The sequence below is a fragment of the Palaemon carinicauda genome, chromosome 19, assembly GCF_036898095.1.
Source record: "Palaemon carinicauda isolate YSFRI2023 chromosome 19, ASM3689809v2, whole genome shotgun sequence".
In the NCBI taxonomy this organism is placed as follows: domain Eukaryota; kingdom Metazoa; phylum Arthropoda; class Malacostraca; order Decapoda; family Palaemonidae; genus Palaemon; species Palaemon carinicauda.
In genome coordinates this window covers 53,748,013-53,771,372 of record NC_090743.1, presented here as the reverse complement: position 1 = coordinate 53,771,372, position 23,360 = coordinate 53,748,013, and the positions used below count along the sequence as shown (strand labels likewise).

At 40.4% G+C, this 23,360-nt stretch overlaps 1 protein-coding gene across 2 annotated transcripts in view; it reads left to right on the top strand.

Annotated features, from left to right (window-relative positions):
- Syn1 (Syntrophin-like 1) overlaps positions 1 to 23,360 on the top strand; it is a 181,084-nt gene that overhangs the window by 14,160 nt on the left and 143,564 nt on the right. For both annotated transcript variants that reach the window (XM_068393584.1, XM_068393583.1), the window contains exon 3: positions 1 to 64. This exon is cut by the window's left edge and continues 75 nt beyond it. In XM_068393584.1, coding sequence (XP_068249685.1) covers positions 1 to 64 — 64 coding nt within the window. The remainder of the gene's footprint in view (positions 65 to 23,360) is intronic.

Sequence of the window (23,360 nt, the reverse complement as noted above, 5' to 3'; positions counted from 1 at the left end):
GAAGCCACTCATGACGAAGCAGTCCGAGCTCTGAAGCGTGCAGGAAAAGTTGTCACGCTTGAAGGTAATGCCTTGAGTGTATTTTTTTATTTTGATTTATTTATATTAATCATCATTTATTTGAAGATGGTTTGTAGTTACCGTGTTATAGGAAGAACACTTAATATTCATCTTGTCATTTGTAACAGGTTTTGTTTGACTTGATACATTTTTTGAAATCACAAGTTATGTTCAGATGCTTGGAAGAAGTTAATAGTTAACATGTACTGTACATAATCACCAGAGTAGCCCTTGCACTTTGTGTTCTAGACAGAAAATTACCTTTCCTTCTACTTTAAAAGATTTGCTTTAATTTTAGTTCACTAGGATGTAGTAAAGTTTTCTTTCAGTTATCAAAGTTCATCATAAAGTTAAAAGTGTGGCAGAGCTTTGATGCAGCATTGACAACACAGTGTGTGTATTTACATCTGTTAGTAGAATTTTTGCATGAGCTTTTGGTATTGTGGATTGCTTACTGTTCAATTTGTACTTTTGGGTCGAACAAGAAGTACGTGTTTTTGTTATTTCTTTCTTTAGTGTGCAGTAGTTGGTAAACACATGCATATAAGTAGGTTTGATAGGGCTAATAACTGAAAATTTAGGCAATGCATTTTTGGCTCATTACATAATTATATTTAATTTTCCAAGTGAATTTAAGGAACTGCATTAAACAATTTCACAATAATTGCTGTGTAATGAATTTCATAAACAATTTAATTCTACTAGAGAGAAATTATTCCATAAATATTTTGAGTACTCTTTTATTCCATTTTTAAACATCTGACTTAGCCTTTGGATATATATATAGCTTAAGTCCCTGATGTCACGGCAGAAATTCAAAACTCGCTGCAATCGCAGATTGTGTAGCTAGGTGTACTACTAGCGCCACCACTCGCCAGGTAACTGGAACCATTCCATGAATCCTCAGATCTTCCCTGCCGCCATTGCTCGCTATAACCTGGATTTTTGCAGTATCTTTGGTTATTGGCTTTCGCTCGATTGGATTTTGCTTACGGATTCTCTTGAACCTTTTTTTATTTTGATTTACTTTGACCATTGCTTGTTTTGACCTCTCTCTTAAATTTTCCAAAATGGCTGACCCTTCCCCAGTTTATAGAAAGTGTGTGAAAGGCTGTAAAACCCGCCAGTTGCATGGCGTCTGGCTTCCAAACGTTGGACTTGACGTCGAGTGTCTAGCAGTTGGAGGTGACACCGAGTGTCAAACAGTTGCATGGCGTCAAGAGTCCAACAGTTGGACTTGACGTCTGGTGTCAAGATCGCGAACGTCTTAGTTCGGATCGTAATGACCATGAGTGTCTAGCGTTGGAACATTGTTACGCCAGGCGCTATATTAAAAGATGCAGAAATAAATATTAACTGGAAAAATATTATTTTCTCAGACTAAGGCCCGCTTGAACTAATTCTTGGTGTCTGTTGGAGAGCGAGAATTAAACCTCTAAAAGCATTGAGGCCAGAATTCAGGACATTAAGGAGTTGACTCATAGGAAACAAGACATCTGTACCTCGATTAGAGACTTGTAGGAGGAAGAGATTGACGATCTCTTTTTCTCCTATTTATCTTATAGTGGAATTCTCTTAGGAGAAGTTCTTAAGATCCTTCTCCCTTCAGTTGACTTTAAGAAACTCATGAGAGTTTTTTCTGAAGAGTTTCCAATCTATTTTGTGCCTGCTGCTCCTCGTCCCGCCTTCAGAGTTTTCGCTAAGGAAGGCGTCGAAGGAGTCTCTGTTTACTAAGATGGTGCTGGTAGGGCAGTGCAATAGCGCATCCTCAATGCAGCATAAAGACCCTAACTGCAGATGTTGGTGCAGCAGCACTTTCAGCTGGAGCAGCAGGAAGTGCATTTGTGCTTTTGTGAGAGAAGGCAGTGTACCCTTTTTTGTGCTGTGGTTGTGGACTTAGGTCTTTGGGGTCTTGAGTCTGATCCTCCGTCAAAACCCTGAGCAACAATGCTGCAGTACAACCGGCTTTGTGAGAGAAGTCGTTGTACATAGAAAAATTCTTGATCATCTAATAGAGCTTGAGGAGGATGGGAGACTGGATGCAATGAGGAATTAAAACCTATGAAACCAGCTTCCTTATCAATGAAGCAGGATAACTTCGCACCACCCCCCTTTTTTCTTCCTCTCTTCTTCCTCAAGAGTTGGTCAAAGACACAGTTTTTGGTGTCTAAATCAGCAAGAAAGTTTTCTGCACACTTTTTCTCTGAACCGCACAGACAACAGTAGGGGCCAGACTTAACTACTTCTAGTGAGCCTGGGAGAGGAGAGGAGCAGACCTTTGGTCCGTGCTTTCACTAAAGGATGGATGTGAAATCTTTTTCCTAGTGAAACCTCCTTTATTAGTTACTCCGATAGACCTCTCTGCCAAATACAGAGAGGAGCCTAAGAGACAGGCTATGCAACATCAAATGTCTCTCTTTTTGGAGAGGGAGGCTATTGCCCGGTCTTGGATGTCACTGCTCTCAACGCCTTTGTTCAGAAGACAAAGTTCTCCATGGAGACATCGAAATCAGTCCTTACAGCAATAGGAAAGGTCCACTGGATGGTCTCTTTAGATCTCCAGGATGCTTACTTCCACATCCTCATCCATCCGAACTTCAAGCAATACCTGAAGGTTCGTTTATAGGAGGAAGTTGTTCAGTTTTGGGCTCTTTGTTTCGGTCTAAGCACCACCCCTCAAATAGAGGGTGCGTCTGTTAGGACCTGTCGTTCTTCTAATCCTTAGACCTCTTCAAAGTAATGTCGATTTTAAAAACTTCTTCCAGCTCCCTGTTCCCTGGGAGAAGGAATGTCGAACGACAAAGGAAACGAGAGGCTTTAGCTCCCGAGCAGACGCCTACTCGAGCTACCTATTAACGCTTCCCAGGACGCTCACCTTCATCATAGGAAAGGTGAGGTGAAAGTTTTTTCGTCAACTTCGGATAACGCAGCGCCCAGACGAGGCTGGCATCAACTTCCAGACCTCTGAAGAGGAAGGTGGACACGGTCAATCAGCGTCCTATCATGACACCGCAAGCTTCTGGTTGTAATCTTTGGAGCATTCCTGAGCATTTTTCTTTCTACCGAAGAACACTCTCCTACCAAACATCCTTTTAGGATGTCAGCAACTGTCAAATAACGTCCAACTCACCCAGTTGCAGGACAGTTGTCTGAGCCTAGCATGACATCGGTTCATGCTCCTTCTCCACCGTCAATCTGGTTATCGTCTTCTGGACGCTCTGCATGTTTTTTAAACGGTGTAGAAAGAGAGCTTGTGGTAGACGTGATGTCTCCAGTACCACAACAGTTTTACCCTCTTTTTATTATGCTGCTAGATATGCAGCAGAAGCTCTCTTTGCTCATGCTAGTTTATCGGCCTGCGAACAACAAGAGAGTAGCAGGCCTGGACCCTGAGTGTCGGGTGACTTCACACCTGGACACCAAGCGTAGTGAGGCTACTAGTCGAGATGTTCTTGATGACGAACATCTTTACAACTCTCTAGTTAAATGTCGTATTTTAGCCATTTTTAACCCAAGGAGTCAAGCAAACAGACGTGATGTCGAACATTCACTTAACGGGACATCGAGCTTCCAGCGGAACAGGACGTCCTGCAAGATGTGACGTCGAAAGTCCAGCAAGACGTGACGTCGAGCGTCTATCGAGACGCGACGTTAACCATCAAGCACAATGCGACCCCGAGCGTCAAACAGCTCGTGACATGACTTGTACGCATTTCCACTGTTCAATTAATTACAAAGTGATGCAAAAGTTTGTGTCATACGGAATGAATTGACTCTAGTGGTCCTCTTTTGGCCCTCAGAGAGTGGTTCACAGAGGTACTGCAATGGATGGTAGACACTCAAAGAAGTCTTTCCTTAAGAGTGGATTTATTCAAATAACCCCACTTGGAAGGTACCATCTAAATCTCCAAGCTCTTTATCTAACTGTCTTCAGATTATCGAAAAACTCACAAAACCTAGAGGTTTTTTCGAAGGAAGTAACTAGAGCTATTGCAGGAGCAAGGAGTGCTTCTTCCATCAAGGTTTAACAATCTAGCTACGATGTTTGTTAGAGAGGGGTACAGAATTAACTCTCTTTCCTCGCCCAGTACTTCTGTAACTCAGATTGCTGACTTTTTGTTACATCGTCGAAGGAAATGCAATTTTGTTATCCTCTACCATCATAGGATACAAGAGTATGTAGCAACCGTATTCATGGCACTAAGACTTGGACCTTTCTAATGTTAAAAGACCTACAGAAACTTCTCAAATCGTTTGAAACATCAAAGCAACAGCTCCAAGATTCACCAGTTTGGAATCTGAATATTGTCCTGAATTTCATTATGGGTGGCAGGTTTGAGCGCTTTCATTCAGCTTCATTTAAGGACCTCACAATGAAATGACTATTTTTGGTCAGTATGGCGACAGCTCACAGAGTCAGTGGGATTCATGTCTTTAGCTTAAATGATTGGTTTTTTCGAGATCACAAAGCTTTCTGCTCATTGCAATTAGGCTTTCTCGCCAAGAACGAACGCCCTTCTCAACCTTGACCCAAGGCTTTTGAGATTCCGAACCTTTCGGATGTAGCTGGCGAGGAGTTAGAGAGAGTCCTGTGCTTAGTAAGAATCCTGAAGTTTTATCTAAACTGAACGAAAGAGTTGCGAGGCTAGTCGGAAGCTCATTGGTGCTCGGTCTAAAAGTCCTTATTACAGATGTTGAAGAATGCTCTTTCATTCTTCATCAGGCTCTTAATTAAGAGGCTCATGCACTTTGCAGTAAGGCAAACCAAGTTTTTATAAAGGCCAAGATGCTTGAAGCTCAAAGTGTAACAACTTCGGGGCCTTCAAACAGAATAGATCGTTGTAAAGCATTAAGAGCACAACCTTTTGGAGGAATAAATCTGTGTTCGCTTCACATTATTTAAAACTTGTCCAGACTTTTTGAGGACAGCTTCACTCTGGGACCATTCATAACAGCAAGTGCAGTAGTGGGGGAAGGATCCACCACTACATTCCCATAACCCTAGTACCCTTTTTCTTCTCTTGAAACTTTTATAAATTTTTATGGTTGTATGTGGAGATTGGTCGACAGTCTTCCGCAATCTTTGATTTAGTCAGGTGGTCATTTTTTTCCATGAGAGTGCCCAGAACAAGGGTATTAGTTGAGGTCCTGTCAGCATAGAGGTTATTTACCAGTTTGACAGCTCCTAGAGGTCTTCAGCCCCCTGGGTGAATCGCTGGATCTCATAAGGATTGCAGACATAATGAGGCAGAGAATCATTGAAGTTAGCTTCCTTAGCAGTTACGAACCCTTAAACTTGTTTGAATTAACTCTAAAGTAATATTCCAACAATGTAGCTGTCTCTAACCCTCCACCAAGGGTGTCAATCAGCTATTTTTATATAAACAGCGGGTAAGTTTAATGTTGAGAAATTATATTTTCATAAAATAAATTTTTGAACATACTTATCCGCTGGTTATATAACCTTTATCCCCTCCCCCCCCCCTCCTCCCCTCTAGAGACACTCTATGGGCATGAAAAATCTGGGGATTCATGGAATAGTTCTGTGTAGCTCGCGTCAGGGCACTAGTGTACACCTGGCTACTCTATCTTCGATTGCCGCGATTTTTGAATTTCTGCCGGACGTCAGAGGACTAAAGCTATTTTTATATAACCAGCGGGTAAGTATGTTCAAAAATTTATTTTATTATGAAAATATCATTTTGCATCAGCTAGAGGTGTTGGTTTTTCATGTTTTTGTTTGAAATTTATTATTGATTAATTTTGTCTGAATGTAGGTTTTACTTGAACTTCTTTGTCAATGAGTTAGCGACTGGTTTTGTGACAATATCATTTCAATTTATTACTGTACTTTCACGGTAGTTTGTAATTTTTTTGTGGATTAAGTTCTCTGAGCCACGAGAAATTTAGATTTTTTTCATTGAAAAGCTAAAAATAGTGTAAATAAGGAGCTAAAAAAGCATTGCTTTCATTTAGATTGACTGGTAAGTATTAGCATCATTAAGCCTACTTTTGCAAGAACAAGTTCTGTATTCTTTGGTAGTTTCCAATTTACACTAACAGACATTAATAGATTGCTTTTTTATTTCTGGCAAAGCTCCTAATAAACTTATTGGCTTTTAACATCTTAGAATTATCCTATTCAGTAAAATTTGTGATGTATGTACACAGCATATTGAGGCTTTTGTTCAAGGTTTATTAACTTCTGTAAATATATTTGTTCTCGTATTTGATAAATTCACAAATATTTACTAATATTTCTTACTACAATTTTTATTTTTGCATGGAAATTACAATACATATAAATTTACATTAGAAAGTATTTCTTTTGTTAGGCTTTATTCACTTTACACATTTTTACAGAGACTGCTTTCATAATTAAGGTAGCCTTGTTGAACTAACTTTGTAAGTAAAATGCAATATGTAATGGTAGCATTACCAACAAAAAAAGCTTTTCTGGTTGTAAAAAGTAAAAGTAATTTCTTGATTGCTAAAGTTCTTTTGTCCCTGGGAATCCCAATATTTATTTATGACAGTGATTATCGCTCCCTTCATAGGCTCTTGGTATTTACTGTGACTTGTTGTCACTTGCTATGAAGGTAGCAGCAGTATTTCATAAAAAAAATTGTGACAGGTATAATTGAGGAAAGCAAAATTGAATACACTTGATCATTATTTGTTCCCATACTAACAACCCTTCTATTATATATTTGGATTATCTTCGGCAAAGCTGGAAGGTAGCCATTAGACTTGAAGTGCGAGGTAGCAACCCTGCCTAACCTCTTCAGCGGGTAGGCTGGGGGTTACGCAGCCATTTCTATATATACTCTCACAGCTGTGAGTTACGTCACTTTTATTTTTGGTTTGATAGAGATCGGACGTGTCCTCTCTCTCCCTAGACTGTCATTGGGCTTTTTTATCTTTTTCTTTTCAGGTGTGCGTGTTTTTTCTACGATCGCCTTCATGCGAACCTGTCCAGGGCGTGAGGGTGCCGCGTGTGGTACCTTCATGTCATCGTTGGAGACCGACCCATACGCTGTATCCTTCGTGCAGAGGGCATCGCTGCGAGCAAGGTTCGCCCTGCGTAGAATGTAGGGAGGGGGGTGCCTCCCAATGGGAGAAATTTTGATGGTGCAGGAAGAAGGCGGCCAAGCGCGATCTTTCTCCCTCAGGGGCGAAGAAAGCATGTTCTTCATCTCTCACCCCCAAATCTCTTTAAAAAGCTCCTTCTCGCTTGCGTTCTTCTGAGGGACGCTCGAATAGGAGCGCAGGCCAACTAATTCCTTGGCAACCCCGGTGGTACTGGGGGGGCGTTGTTGCATCCCCTAGAGGAGCAACTTCACCTCCAGCCGCCAGGGAGCCATTCTCCCTTTCAGATGTTCTGCAGGTATGGCCAACCTTAGGGATGTCGGGACCCACTTCGAAGGAAGAACTTTTGCGTCTCCTTCATCGCGGTGCTAGGAAAGACCCTTCTCCAGAGCCGTCAACATCTCACACTCTGGAATTGTGGGAAGCAAATCTGTCCCCTTCTCCTGGACCTTCCTCTTGCTGACGATGGCCCCACGCGCCATCCTGGGACCTTGTCATCCTGTAACCTCCAACCTTTCGTTTCTTCTTACAGGAACTCGATGATTGTAGGTGCTGATCTTCCAGGGACCAGCGCTCCTACCACTAGCAGTGTAAAAAGGACGAGCATCGCCTCACCCTTCTGGACACACTTCCCCTGATTGCCGTTCGTGGAATGGATTGTAGGTTATCACCATTCGAACGCTCTTCATCTGGAAGGCATTCGTGCTCTAGAGTTTCACGCTCACGAGACCTCCGACCCAATGTTCTCCTCGGAGGCATTCCTTTTCACCAAGAGAAGTCTTGCAATCGCGTTCTGCATGATCACGAGCACAGTCTAGACCTAGATTCAGATGTTCGTGTTCTAGATCTCCACAATCTAGATCGTGAGGACGGCGCTCGCGAGAACGACGCTCCTGTTCATAAGGGTGGCATTCACGCTCGCGAGGACGACACTCCCGTTCACAAGGGTGGCATCACGCTCGCGAGGACGACACTCCCGTTCACAAGGGTGGCATCACGCTCGCGAGGATGACGCTCCTGTTCACAAGGGTGGCATTCACGCTCGCGAGGCCAACGTTAACGAGAACAATGCTCATGTTCACGAGGCCGACACACGTTCACGAGGCAGACGCTCATGTTCGCGAGCTAGTCAGTCAAGACGTTCACGCCATTCTCGAACCAGAGCTAGACGCTCCTGTTCACAAACAGCTCGTTCATGATCACGAACCGCGTGTTCACGATTAAGTTCTAGACCAGGGCTCGGCAGCCTTTTGAACACAATGTGCCACTACATAATTAATGCCATTTCTTTTTACTACCTTGCGTGCCAGCTGTTCCTTTTTAGCACTAAATAAGAAAATTCAAAATTACAATTTTATAGTATTTAGTGATCATTTTAATCTTAATGTGTTTTCCTGAACATGCGTAACAAATTTAATAATTTTGTTGCAGATTGTATTCTTTGTAACAAGAATCTTATATTTTAAGTTTATACCTCTCCATATCAATGCAATTCTTGCCTTTGCTTCCCAAAGGCCAAAGTTGAAATTTCAGATGATTATTTGGACACCTTGAGTTGTAATCCTGCTGCGATGGGGCCTGAGGATGTGCTTTATGTATGAAAATATCTGCTCACACTGATATGTGGATCTTTATGCTGGATGCAAAGCAAAAGCTACTTTTTTCATACAGTTTAATTTATCAGGCAGTGATGGCTAGGACCTTAAAATAGAAGCTGCATGATCATAATTTTACTAGTTTCTAGTATTTCTCGAAGATCTTAGAATTTAGTTGATTACAATGATGAGGCCTGAAAGTCAACAAACTACATTTCTAACTGATCAGTTTCTATCCACTCAAAGAGAGTCATATCTAAATCACTCCAATTGATGGTTTCTGGTCTGATTAAAAATGACAACACTGGGCCCATGTATTTGAAATCTTGAAATCTGATTGAGAACTCTTGCTTGTACAACTGAAGATCAGTATTGTTGACAGGATGAATTGCAGATAAGTTTTTTAAGTATTTTAGATATTGGAAAAAACTAGTTTTGATATCTGTTGAGTAAACTTCAAGCTTTGCAACAATTGCCTTCCAAGTAACATACAAATCCATCACTGTTTTTCCTGCACCTGGCAAGAAAAGATTGAGGTCATGTATGTTTGGTGATGTCTGATAAAAACAAATTTCACAATCCAATCTCTGTTCTCCAGCTCATGATAGTCTTGGCCTTTTTCTGAAAAGAAAATTTTCATTTCATTAAAGCATCCCACAAATCTCTCCAATACCTTTACATGGCATAACTACCTAACACTACACTGCAATGGTATATATTTGTGCACACTGTCCACCTCTTAAAGGAAAACTCGAAACCATCTGTGTGTAAGAGAAGAGTGTGCAGTAAGACAATTTACTACTTTTGTAACTATTTATCACCCTGAGACTGGAGCGCAAGATCTTGGGATGAAAAATTTCTTGGTGAACTATGCAGTGTAATTTCAGAATGGGATGCCCAATTTTATCCTCAGCCATTTTGTAAAGGCCTTATTTTTCCATACATAATAGGAGCACCATCTGTTGTAATTGCTAAGATCTTTCCCATGTCTACCCCTCTGTTCTCAAAATGGTTAGTGAAGCCTTCAGCATGTCTGGTCTCTCGGTGGTGCCATACATAGATATTAGATAGCACAGCTCCTCGTGTAGCCATGGTACACGAGGAGCTGTGTCACGATACCTGGCAAAAACAGCCAAGCAGGGAATAGCATTGATATCCACGCTTTCATCCAGGGTCACACTGAGCACAAGTGTACTTGTTAAAGTAATCATTTGCTGCTGACTTACATTATTGTCAATTTCAAAAATAGATCTCTCACGGTTCTAGCCGAGACAGGCATGTCTTTTATCCTTAAGAATAATGTGTTTGTTTCTCTTAGTCTCAGACTTATTAGAACTAGCTTTGAAAGCCTGCTTATGTTTTTTTGCAAATTGTGGTTTAATACAGGATGTGTGACATATGACATTCTCAAGGCAGAGAGCTCACAAAGTAAGACAATTTTCCTAAATTAATTCAAAGTCATTTGTCCATGATTACTGAAATAGTCAGACATCAAGCTTGAGTTTTTTTTTTTTTTTTTTTTTTTTTTTTTTTTTTTTTTTTTTTTTTTGCAGTTGACATGGTGACAATTAACTAGAAAGGATATTACGTACTGCGACAAAAGACTCACTGAAACAACAGGGACCACACTAAGGTATCATAATCAACATCTCAAGGAAATATAAAAGGGACCATACTCAAGTACCCAATAAGACCTGATTGGGGAAATTACTCTATCCAGGATTATGGCCCGCAAAATTGTAATTATGCTGACTGGCACATATAATAGGAAAGGAAATATAGTCGGATATATATATATACAGACGCTCCCCAAGATACGAACATCCGTGTTACGAACATCCGGAGATACGAACACAAATTGACGGAAGTCCAAACATGTTCGTAAACATCCGTAGATTTCATCGCAAGTTTAAATTTCTCTCTCTCTCTCTCTCTCTCTCTCTCTCTCTCTCTCTCTCTCTCTCTCTCTCTCTCTCTCTCTCTCTCTCTCTCTCGTATTTTGATTTTTAATGCAGTTAAATCTTCATATTTCTTTGAAAATTATTAAAAAATTCTTTATATCCTTATTCGATGTTTCAATTATGGGAATAGTAACGGATCGGAAGAAAACCACTTGATTTGCCTCTTGCCTTCCGCCAGAAGAAATATAACGTCATCAGACTTTTGGTATTTTTTTTTTATTTCTTAACATATTAGAAATATCTTCAAGATGAATATTACTTCAGCGCCAATATGTTACAGAAAATCAGTTTCCCTACAGTTCTTATTATTAGGTATCATGCGAAATCGTTGTAGCTCTTTCTGTGTGTGTGCTCGCTCTGTCAATCGCATACGGGTAGTTAATTCTAAAGCTTCATACAGTATTCAATTTTTTGTTCAATATTAAGCCTTCATATTTCATTAGACATTATTGTGTTTAATTGTGTTTTATTAAAGCACGTTCATATTTTTTTTTTAATTTCTTGAGCATTTCAATAATCAACAATTACTTTTGATTTACTTTTGGTTGGGAGATCAGCTGATCTCGAGGTGACGCTGCAGTATTACGATTATGCGCACATATACTGTAGTACGAATAACACTGATTTATATAATTTTCTTGATATTCGAAATCTCTTCATAGTGAATATTACAACAGCGCCAATATATTATAGGGTATCACATTTTCCATACAGTTCGTTGATAGACCTTATTATTAGTTATAAACGGAATACGCAACCCCCCCTCTCTCTCTCTCTCTCTCTCTCTCTCTCTCTCTCTCTCTCTCTCTCTCTCTCTCTCTCTCTCTCTCTCTCTCTCTCTCTCGTATTTTGATTTTTAATGCAGTTAAATCTTCATATTTCTTTGAAAATTATTAAAAAATTCTTTATATCCTTATTCGATGTTTCGATTATGGGAATAGTAACGGATCGGAAGAAAATCACTTGATTTGCCTCTCGCCTTCCGCCAGAAGAAATATAACATCAGACTTTTTTTTTCTTAACTTTACGGTAAGTTGTACTAATCTTATAACTAATGAAACAGACCACTAAAACACTTTATATCGTTACTCGGTGTTTCGATTATGGGAATGCTGTAATAAGATTACTCGGCAACATAATGAAAGGAAATCATTCAGTTTGTCAGCGCGCTTCCGCCAAATATATGACGTCACAAGATACGTGACGTATACTCTACAAAGAATGATTCCGTCGGTCAAAATTAAAATAAAACAATTCAGTAAACTAACCTTCTGCATTTTATTTAACATTACCAAAACAACCACGAAGCAGTTAAATGCACAGTACTGTTACATACAGTAAATACAGTACGGTACAAGTCAGCTGATTTGATCAGCGTGAAAAGGTAAACATTACGTACAGTACAGTACATAATGCAAATGGCCGCTTGTTTACGTAAGTTTCTAGCAAAAAAAAATGGGTAATGGAACAATAAAATAGCTTTCAGTACATTTATTTAAAAAGGAATTAATGTACAGTACTGTACTAAATGTACAGTACACTATATTTACTACGATTTTACTTTAAGTCGGCTGATTCAGAAATGCAGTGCATATGTATGGCCGATTGTTTGTGCAAGTTTCTATTATGTAGTGTGCAGTACAGGATAATAAAACAACTTACTGTACTGAACTTTACAGTATTATACAGACTACTGTAATATGATAAAGTAAAATATTTGTAATAACCTATTTCATATGAAATGGGGCAATTTGTTGACCTCTACGGCTGAAAATCATAGACATCTGAGTCAGGTTACGCCTACCCTAGACCAAAATTCAACACTAACGACTTACGAACAATCCAGCTTACGAACAGACTCTCGGTCCCTATTGTGTTCGTAAGTTGGGGACTGCCTGTATATATGTATACATATATATATATATATTATATATATATATATATATATATATATATATATATATATATATATATATATATATATATATATATATATATATATATTATATATATATATATATATATATATATATATAGATATAGATATGATAATTTAAATCCTAAATTAAATAAAGCATAAAGATACAATTAATGATGCACAATACACGCTCTCTCTCTCTCTCTCTCTCTCTCTCTCTCTCTCTCTCTCTCTCTCTCTCTCTCTCTCTCTCTCTCTCTCTCTCTCTCTCTCAGATTTTTTCTTTGCTCCTTGAAATCAAATGACGTGCCATAGACTTGCTCTCTGCGTGCCAGTTGCTGACCCCTGGTCTTGACGTTCCTCGTGGAGAGGTAGGCGTTAGCGCAGTCCATTAGTGCGTAGCCCCTCAACCTGACCTTCACCTAAATGACCTCGAACTGAACTTGATCATGAGACTGACCATATTTCAGACAGGCATACAGCTAAATCCCCAGTGCCATTCACCACCTGGGGAGCATTAGTAAAGCATTCGTCTATGTGACGCTTGGAAAAGCGTTCCCAACGCTCAGGGCTGTCCCTACTCAAAGGCCCTCTCTGCCGACTTCTTCAGATGTGGGTGCTTCTTTGCGGCTGCAAGAATGCGTTAGACCTTCTTCTAGTATGGCTTCCAATGGTCCTGTTGCAATTCCGTTGATGTGCGTATCCCGTGATTTTACGAGCAAATCAATATTTTCCGTTAGCAATTCACGGGCAGATGTGTTAGAACCACGAGCAAGTGCGGTACTGACACTTTCGCCTCCGCCTCCAGCTTCTACCACCTCTACGGGCAGGCCGATACCCTTTCCAGAGCGTTTCAAGGAGCCTCCTAATAAGTTTGCAGATGTTCCTATTAGTCCGGACCATCCTTCTTGTCCATCGAAGGAACGTGTTCCTCTGCCATAGAGATTCTCCCCTGTGTTGACTAAGGCTCCCTCTAGAGATCGCTCCAGGGGATGTTCTCTAGCTAAACCTTCAAGGAAAGCCAATGACTTGCCTAGAGGTTCTGAGCTTCCAGCATGGGTGAGCACTTTTCTCCCCACCCTGCAGAAGTCTTTGGGTGCGGCTCCTCTACCACCACAACCTCCGACTGCTTCAGTCAGAGCGACCCCTATGATTCCTTTGGAATCCTCATCAAGTTCATCCGTTGGGAGTCTAGACCCTAGAAGGAGATAAACGTCGGATAAGGCACACAGGTCACCTACATCTTGATCGCGTGCCAAGGGTCCTCGATCATCTGAATCTTACATGGCCAATCTACCCTTTACCCCAGTGAAGGCAAGGGAGACCATGACCAAGAGGCAGAAGAGAAGGATGAGAGTCATAACACCACCTCATCCCAACATCATCCACCCTAGGAAAAGTAGGGACATAGGCTCGCCCAAGGAGATAACTGTCCATCCCTTCAATCCTCACGAAATTGAGAGACGCGTGAGTCGGAGCTTATCTTTTGGCAGGTCCTCTCTTGTATGAGGGCCATTAATAGTCTGTCTACTCCTGGTTCCACCACCCAGGAGGGTAAGGACATGGATCTCGACAACATATTCGAGACCCAGAAGCCTTCCATGACCAGTACGGCTTTGCCCTGGTCTAAAGGCTTGACAGCCGCCAAAAAGAAGGCTATTGCTCAGATAGCTGAAGCCTCTAGTGCCTTGAGGGTAGGTTCCTCCTCCCAGGCTCTTCCACTTCCTTTTGTCTTACAAAGAAAGTACTATGAGATGGAAGGGGAACCTCATTCCACCATGACCCTCGACCCTACTGTAGAGTCTCTAACGAAGGGTCTTCTGACCCAAACCCTCTCCTCTTCTAGGGCGTCCCTCTCGGCATTTGAGCTCCTTAACATAGAGAGAGGCGTGAAGTATGCCATGCAGGCTGCTTCATGGTTTAATCTATGGCGAGGATCCTTGGGCTTCATGCTTCGCTCCCACGATCTTTCGAAGGAGTCTACCAGGAAGACTTTGGGGTCTTTCCTGTTGTCGGGTACCCGAACCTTTAGTTCCTGTCACACCACGTCGTCAATTTGTGGGAGAATGCTAAACTCAAGAGAAGGGATATCGTCATCAGGAATTTTCATAAACAGGTGCCGAAGGTGGAATTGTCCTGGTTGAGGAACTCCTTTCTTGAGGGTTCTTCTTTCTTCGTCCCAGAGGAGATCAAGAGGGCTGCTGAATGATGGAGGAAATCATCAAACTATTCTCTCCTCCATAGGGGCATTATATCGAGGCCCTATGGTAGACCTTCAGGGCTGCTGAACGATGGACGAAATCGTCAAACTATTCTCTCCTCCATAGGGGCATTATATCGAGGCCCTATGGTAGACCTTCCCAGTCATCTCGTAATCAGCAAGCACCTTCCTCTTCTCACCCTTCAGCTTCTAGGTCCTCCAGATGTACAAAGGGGTCTAAGTGGCCCTTTTAAATACATTTAAAGGCCAGAAAGGGACTAAGTCCTTTAGAGGTAAGAAGGGAGGAAAGGAAAGTGGCCGAGGTGGTCACTCCCACTAGGAATGGCATTCCTCTTCATCTACCACCTGGGGGAGGATGCCTATAACGCCTTTGGCAGAGGTGGCAGCTTCACGGGGCAGAACCCTGGATGGTTAAGTGATCTCTCTAGAGTATCGCATCCCGTTCATTCAATCTCTCCCTCCTCTGGCTCATGATCCAGTCCATCTAAGCTTCTATGCAAAGGGATTCACAAAGGAGCTGGCCCTCAGGGCCAAAGTCCAGACCATGCTGCAGAAGGGCGCTCTCCAAGAGGTTGCGGACGGGTCACCATTCTTCTACAGCCGAATTTTTCTGGTGGAAAAAGCGAATGGAGGCTGGAGACCAGTCATCGATCTCTCTCCTCTGAACAAGTTTGTGCAACAGACTCGGTTCAGAATGGAGACGGCAGACACAGTCATTCAAGCGGTTCGTCCAAGGGACTTTATGTGCACGTTGAATCTGAAGGACGCATACTTCCAGATCCCAATCCATCCGTCTTCAAGGAAGTATCTAAGGTTCATACACTGGGAAAAGATATACCAGTTCAAGGTTCTAGGCTTTTGTCTTGCGACAACTCCTCAGGTATTCACCAGTGTTTGCTGTATTGTCATTTTGGGCTCACAGGAACAGCATCCGTCTCCTCTGATATCTGAACGACTGGCTAATCCTGGCAGACTCGGAGACGACCCCTCTTTGTCACCAAGACATGCTTTTTGAGTTTTGTCAGGATCTGGGGCTCCTGATAAATTGTAAGAAGTCATTACTGCAACCTTCCCAAAGACTGGTATACCTCGGTATGATAATAGACACCGTCCAAGAGAAAGTCGTCCCATCAGACGAAAGAGTACGCAGACTGAGAGAAGTGGCTGCACCCTTCCTCAAAAAAGAAGTCCTTCCAGCCTCTTGTTGGTTGCGTCTGCTAGGTCATATAACCTCTCTCATCCGTCTAGTTCCAAATGGCCGCCTCAGGATAAGATCCCTGCAATGGCAGCTAAAATCCATGTGGAACCAACACTTCAATCCACCGGACACTCGTGTTCCTAGAACTCAGGATCAGGTGATGGATTTGAATTGGAGGATAGCAGACGAAAATCTTTGACGGTTCCAGAATCTTCTCGTCCCTCCTCCAGATTTGATGCTCTTCACAGATGCATTAAAAGGAAGGGGGGGAGGTGCCTTTGGTCAGTGTCAGAAAGGTACCCGCACATAAATCTTCTAGAGATGAGAGCAGCCTACCCAGCTCTTCATCAGTTTCAACAGTTGCTGGCAGGTCACTCTGTGGTGCTGATGAGCGACAACACCACAGTAGTGGCTTTCATAAACAAACAGTGCGGCATCTTTTCGCAGCCTCTATGCCAGCTTGGAAAAAGATCCTTAGATGCTCAGAAGAACATTCGGTGTTCCCATCAGCTTGCTTCATTCCCGATAAGAGGCGTGTGCTCGCGGACAATCTGAGCAAAACCACTTGGATAGTAGACTCCAAATGGTCTTTGAATCGTCAGATAGCCGACAAAGTCCTTACTTTGTGGGGTTCCCCGACTGTAGATCTGTTCGCAACATCTCTGAACAGCAAGATTCCGCTGTACTGTTCTCCAGTCCCGGACCCTCAGGCTCTATGGCATGATGAATTCCAACAATGATGGGACAACATTGACAAAGCCGTTCCTCGTTTTGTCTGATGAGAAGACTGCTCAAGAAGACCAGAGCATCCAAAGATGTAATGATGACCTTTGTAGCTCCGCTATGGCATCACGCAGGGTGGTTTCCAGATCTGCAACTTTTAGTAGATCTAATGCGAGAGCTTCCTCCACGACAAGATCTACTCATACAACCACACGCGAACATCTTTCACAGAATCGTGCAGTCGCTTCGACTTCACGCCTGAAGACTATTCAGCGTCTCCTCTCTCTTTTCACGACAAGTTGCGGAGAGAATGTCCGGTTACTTGTGCAAGTCCTCAGCCTCAGTCTACCAGGCTAAATGGAGAGTCTTCTGTGGTTGGTATCGTGGAAAGAATATCTCTCCACTCGATGCCACTATTCCAGTAATAGCGGAGTTCCTTTGGGAGGAAAAGCTTCTTTCTGTCTCAGCGGTGAAAGGCTATTGCTCGGCCTTAAGCCCCGTTACAATATTATTATTATTATTATTATTATTATTATTGTTTGCTAAGCTACAACCCTAGTTGGAAAAGCAGGATGCTTTAAGCCAAAGGGCTCCAACAGGGAAAATAGCTCAGTGAGGAAAGGAAGCAAGGAAAAATAGAAAATTTTAAGAATAATATGTAACATTATGATAAATATTTTCTAAATAAACTATAAAAACTTTAACAAAACAGGAGGAAGGGAAATTAGATAGAAGTGTGCCCGAGTGTACCCTCAAGCAAGAGAACTTGAACCCAAGACAGTGGAAGGCCATGGTACAGAGGCTATGGCACTACCCAAGACTAGAGAACAATGGTTTGATTTTGAAGTGTCTTTCTCCTAGAAGAGCTGCTTACTTTAGCTAAAGAGTCTCCTACCCTTATCAAGAGAAATGTGGCCACTGAACAATTACAGTGCAGTAGTTAACCCCTTGAGAGAAGAATTGTTTGGTAATCTCAATGTTGTCAGGTGTATGAGGACAGAGGAGAATGTGTAAAGAATAGGCCAGACTATTCTGTGTATATGTAGGCAAAGGGAAAATGAACCGTAACGAGAGAGAAGGGACCAATGTAGTACTGTTTGGCCAGTCAAAGACCCCATAACTATTTAGCGGTAGTATCTCAACGGGTGGCTGGTGCCCTGGCCAACCTACTACCTCGAAAGATTGCGCACATACGTGTGGCGTATTTTCTATATACCGGTAATTTCTTAATTTATCCGAAATATCCTTATAATGAATATTTCATCAGCACCAATATATTACAGAATATCAGTTTTCAGACTGTTTGTTTAAAGGTATTATAATTAGTTATCATGCGAATACATTGTCATTCTTTCTCTGTGTGAGTGTGTGTGTGTGGGCCTGTACTGGTTACGGGTAGTTCATTTTAAAAGCTTCATACAGTATTTAATTTTTTATTCATTATTAAGCCTTCATATTTCATTAGTCATTATTGTGGTTTATTAAAGCATGTTTATATTCTATTTTTCAATTTCTTGAGCATTTCAGTAATCAACAATTACTTTTGGTAGGCAAATACTAACTTACCAAGATAAAACAGTTGAATTTTATACAAGAAAATAGATTATTTCCATGGAAAATGTTTCCTATTAGGCTACTATTTCAGACATACTTGTGACGTCATAAGTCGAACAGTCATAAGTCGCATATGTCATAAGTTGGCGACTACCTGTTTGGAGTTATGAGATCACTTGCCGTCAGTCAGAGATTGGGCCTCCGCCTTAGAACGTGGCTCGCGTCCTGAGATCCTTAAGGGGACCTTCCGCCATGGTGTTTTGACATACCAACTTTCAGAAATAGAAAATAATTTTATTGCTTCTATGTATGCATAAACATATTGTACATATTCTCCAGAAGTTTCAACCAATTATTTTTACAAATGATGAAGATTTAGCGGTCTTTAAATGATGACGTCATCCTTACTGCGTCGTCTGCATAGCTAAGTTTGACAGAATCGTCTTTGTGTGATTATTTTTGCATATATATAGCGATTTTTTCACTTATTTTACGAAATCTTGTACGTCTGGCAGAAATGGAAGGCATTGGTAGAGGGTAGGTGAACGCGAGCTACGAGAACAGAAGCCAGAGTTTCCAAAGACGTATAGAAGTTATAATGCCTGTGTTTGTTTACTTGCAGTTCATATGTACATTGTGTTTTCACAACGTCCTCGGGAACTTTATAGCAAGGCCAATGTTACCTAAGGTCATAGAAAGAACAAAAAGTAAGCAGAGAACAAGAAAATAGAACCAAGAAGAGGGGGAAACATTAATAGCGGTCTTTAAATGATGACGTCATCCTTACTGCGTCGTCTGCATGACTGAGTTTGACAGAATCGTCTTTGTGTGTTTATTTTTGCATATATATAGCGATTCTTTCACTTATGTTTCAAAATCTTGTACTTCTGGCAGAAATGAAAGACATTGGTAGAGGGTAGGTGAACGTAAACTTCGAGCTACGAGAACAACGGCCATTTTCCAAAGACGTATAGAAGTTATAATGTGTGTTTGTTTACTTGCTGTTCATAATTACATTGTGTTTTCACAATGTCCTTGGGTACTTTATAGCAAGGACAATGATACTTAAGGTCATAGAAAGAACAAAGAGTAAGCAGAGAACAAGAAAAAGGAACCAAGAAGAGGGGGAAACATGAATAAGAGTACAAAGCTGAAACATTCTAACTAAAACACGGGCAACAATGAGAGATCGCTGGCAACTCATGACATCCTTACGTCAAGTGTAATAGTAAACTTAGGGTTTAAATACCTTGTTTAGGGTGTGTTAATGTAGGAATAAACAACAAAAGTTATCATGATAATGTTATCTTGATTTCTTTAAGAAAAGAAGTGAAAATTTGTTGCAAATTTTTGGGAGCTCATAACTCAAAAACATACTTATTCACACTTGGGTGCATTTTTCTCACTTATTTATTGTTCGATTTTAGAGAGAAAAATATCATTGAAAAGAGGAATAAAAGTCCTACAATATTGTGAGATGGAATTTTGATTTTCTTTTTACTTTTTCATGATTATTTTGCGTCTAGACGAGGAAACAAAAATTCATGAAAAAAAAAAAAAAAAATCAAATCAAAATTCCGTCTCGCAGAATTGTTCGGTTTATAAAGTAGTTTTTATGGTATAACTTTCAATACAATTGGTGCCATATTAGAGGTGAAAAAATGTACCTAAATTTTTTTTTTAAATCATGATTTTTGCTGATAAATCAAAGAGTTTTTGATCAAATGACTTGAAATTTTTATATGATGAAGGTATTATATATGTCTAAAACATACAGAAATGGTGTATTTTGGATTATTATAAAAACAAAAGGTTGACATGGCGGACGGTCTCCTTAAAAAGACTCCTTACGAATCATTATGCCATGCAATTGATCAAAACCTCACTTTGAAGACGACGTTCCAGCTCGTTTTATCCTCGGAAAAGAGAATCGGTGAACTTCAAGGCCTATCGTATGACATCACCCATTCAAGAGGATGGGGGGAAGTGACACTCGGCTTCGTGCCTGAGTTCATTGTTAAGACTCAAAATCCAGGGGTACTGGACCATAGATTCAGGCTCTTTCAGAATGCGAGTCTCCGTTCTGTAACCAGTGACCCAGATCAGTTGTTATTATGCCCAGTGAGGAGCTTGAGATACAACGTTAAACACACTGCAGCCACACAGCCCCGGCTAACACCTCTGTTTGTTAGCTCAGGGAGAGTAAAGAGGAGGGTCACTAAGAACACAGTCTCCTGGATCAGCTAGGCGATCGAAAGAGCCTTGGCTCCCAACCCTCCTCCTGCTCGATGACCTAGAGCCCATGATGTCGAGGGAATTAGTACATCCTTGGCATTTAAACGCAACTTCTTGTTGCAAGTACTGTACTACAAGGGGGCGTGTGGAAGAGGCAAACTACTTTTACAGCCCATTACTTAAAATAATGACCCACAGGAGACTCGATACATTCACTATCGGTCCTTTGGTGGCTGCTCAATAAGTGGTTTAAGAATACCTCAGGCTCCTTGATGGACAAGTAGCAGTTGGTAGAAGGTATTGGTTACCTGGGTTATGACTGGAATAAATGAGAGTATGTCTGGCTTTCCTCTCTTCAACGTCCCCTCCCTTGGGTTATAGCATCATGGGTCCCTTTGCAAGCTGGCTTGAACCTCTGCAGGAAATTATCACTTCCCTTGTGTAGCCTAGTATAAGTCATAAATTTATATACTTTACTCATCCCCATTGCTTTCTGCAAGGTAAGCAATGGAAAACTTCTTGTTTTTTTTTATATTTAAGCTCGGAAAGTGTTTATACAAGACAACAACCTCTCATTACACTGAATTGCACAGGCCGCTATTATACTCGCTTTGTATATTTTAGCTAGGTGCCGAAATTTTCCCTAGACCGCAGTCATATACTGTACTGTACTAGGTAAAACCTGGTCAATGTCCTTGCCAGACTTGAGACTTCCACCCACCTAAGAGTGAGTCATCCAAATAAATAACGGAAGGTGTGTTAGTATGAGAACAAATGACAAATTTGGAGATAATTGGTATTTTTCCTTAACTAATACAAACTTAGAGTTATTTATATAAATTGGCCTGCCATCAACAGTCCCCCAGAAGTCCTGCCTGCAAACAAAAGTGGCGTACCTCACAACTGTGAGAGTATATATATACGTAGGTGGTTGGGTACCCCCCAGCCCACCCGCTCAAGTGGTTAGGCAGGGTTGCCATCTCGCACTTTATGTCTAATGACTACCTTCCAGCTTCGCCGAAAGATAATCCAAATAAGTAACTCTAGGTTTGTAATAGTTAAGGAAAAATATGAATTATCTGCGAATTTGTCATTTTTAAAAAGCTCCTCCTCTTCAAAAAATTTGTATATTAGGCATAAGGTTTTACCTTCAGTAATTAGAGTAATCAATTAAAACATTGGTAGAATATGTTGAAGAAAGCCTACTTTTCGTTAAGATGAAATATGGAGATGGCTAGGCTTACAAGATAGAGGTGACTACTCTTCTGAATTTCCATCTACAATGGATTCATTTTGCAGTGGTTGGTAGCCATTAAGATTCTGCTTTAGAAGTCTTTATGCTGAAATGGAAACAAGAATGATACGAGTGGTCGATTGGCAATGATGATGGTATTTTGATGTTGCATCTCTTTATTTTTTCTTCTTTTCTATAAAATGGTGTAAATAATGTGTACATTATGAATACGGTAGTAAAAAAAGGCTTTAAATGATAAGGGCAAAAACAGCAGCGATTGAAGGTGGCAAGGCTTGTCTGGTTAAATTATACTGCTTTCAATATAAGTAACCATTTATCGTAAACTATACAGTATACAATGTAGTACTGTAATTCAATTAATTGTATTTTGCTTTTAAAGTTGTACTAAATATGTTATTAATTTTTTCTGTAATTGACCTTGTATCATGGAAAACGATATTACGTGGATTAACCCATAAAAAAATACCCTGAACTTGAATTTCCGTTCTTTAGCATAGTCAATATTTCAGTATACCATTTTCTGCCTTAATTCAAAAGCACAAGTTATAGCAGAAGCCTTTGGATCTCTCATCATGGCTTTTGATCATAACCATCTTATCTTCCAGTGGTACCGTGTAGCATATGACGATTTGTATCACTAGTATTAAGATCTGGCATTGGAGCCATAGCAACAAGTATTAAAGTCCCAAATTCAAAACTTAGGAAAGGCTACAAATACCACTTATACAAGTTCACTTAGAGAATAAATACTGTTTACTGGACTGTACAATGTCAAGAACTATCACTGTAATGTGGCTAAATGGCAGAACTATTACAAAATAAAGACTCTTAACTTCATATAAATGAAAATTTTTTGATAATTTCAAGCTTTTAAATTATTATAGAAATAGTTGCGTGTTGGTTACAATTTTTTTTTTTTTTTTTTTTAAGGATCATATTAGATTTCTAAACTGTATTTGGGGATTTTTTTTCGTGTTTTTCTAGTTATTTGTGCTAATATTTGTTTAGTGTTCTTACCAATGTTAATTTGCGTAAAGGGGTTTACTGTATGTTGAATGGCTTTTCCCAATTATTCTTTAATCAAAAGCAATGTAAAGTCAAAACCAACTAAATACAAAATGATGTAACATGAGTTGATTGTATGGAAGAGAAATTGTGAATTTTTTTCTGCGATGTAATACTATCAACTAACATATTTTATAAAGTTAAAAGGTGCTATACAGTATTCTTATTTTGGCCTACAAGAAAGTTATGCTCACTAAGTTGAATTTTGGGTTTTGTGTTCACCTCTGTTTTCCTTATTTTATTGTTTGTTCATATGTGAGCAACTTTATACTAAAATTTCTGTACTGATTTTGGCCAAACTTGGTAGTTCATGTTGTGTGACCCAAGGATGAATCTAACATTTTGGATAAAGAATGTCAAAGTATAAGTTTGCAGTAGTACTTTGAAAATAATTGCAATATGAAAATGCCAAGTGTTTTGTTAGTTTGTTTGTTTGTAAACATTACACAAAAACTAGTTAGCCAATTTCCATGAAACTTGGTGGGC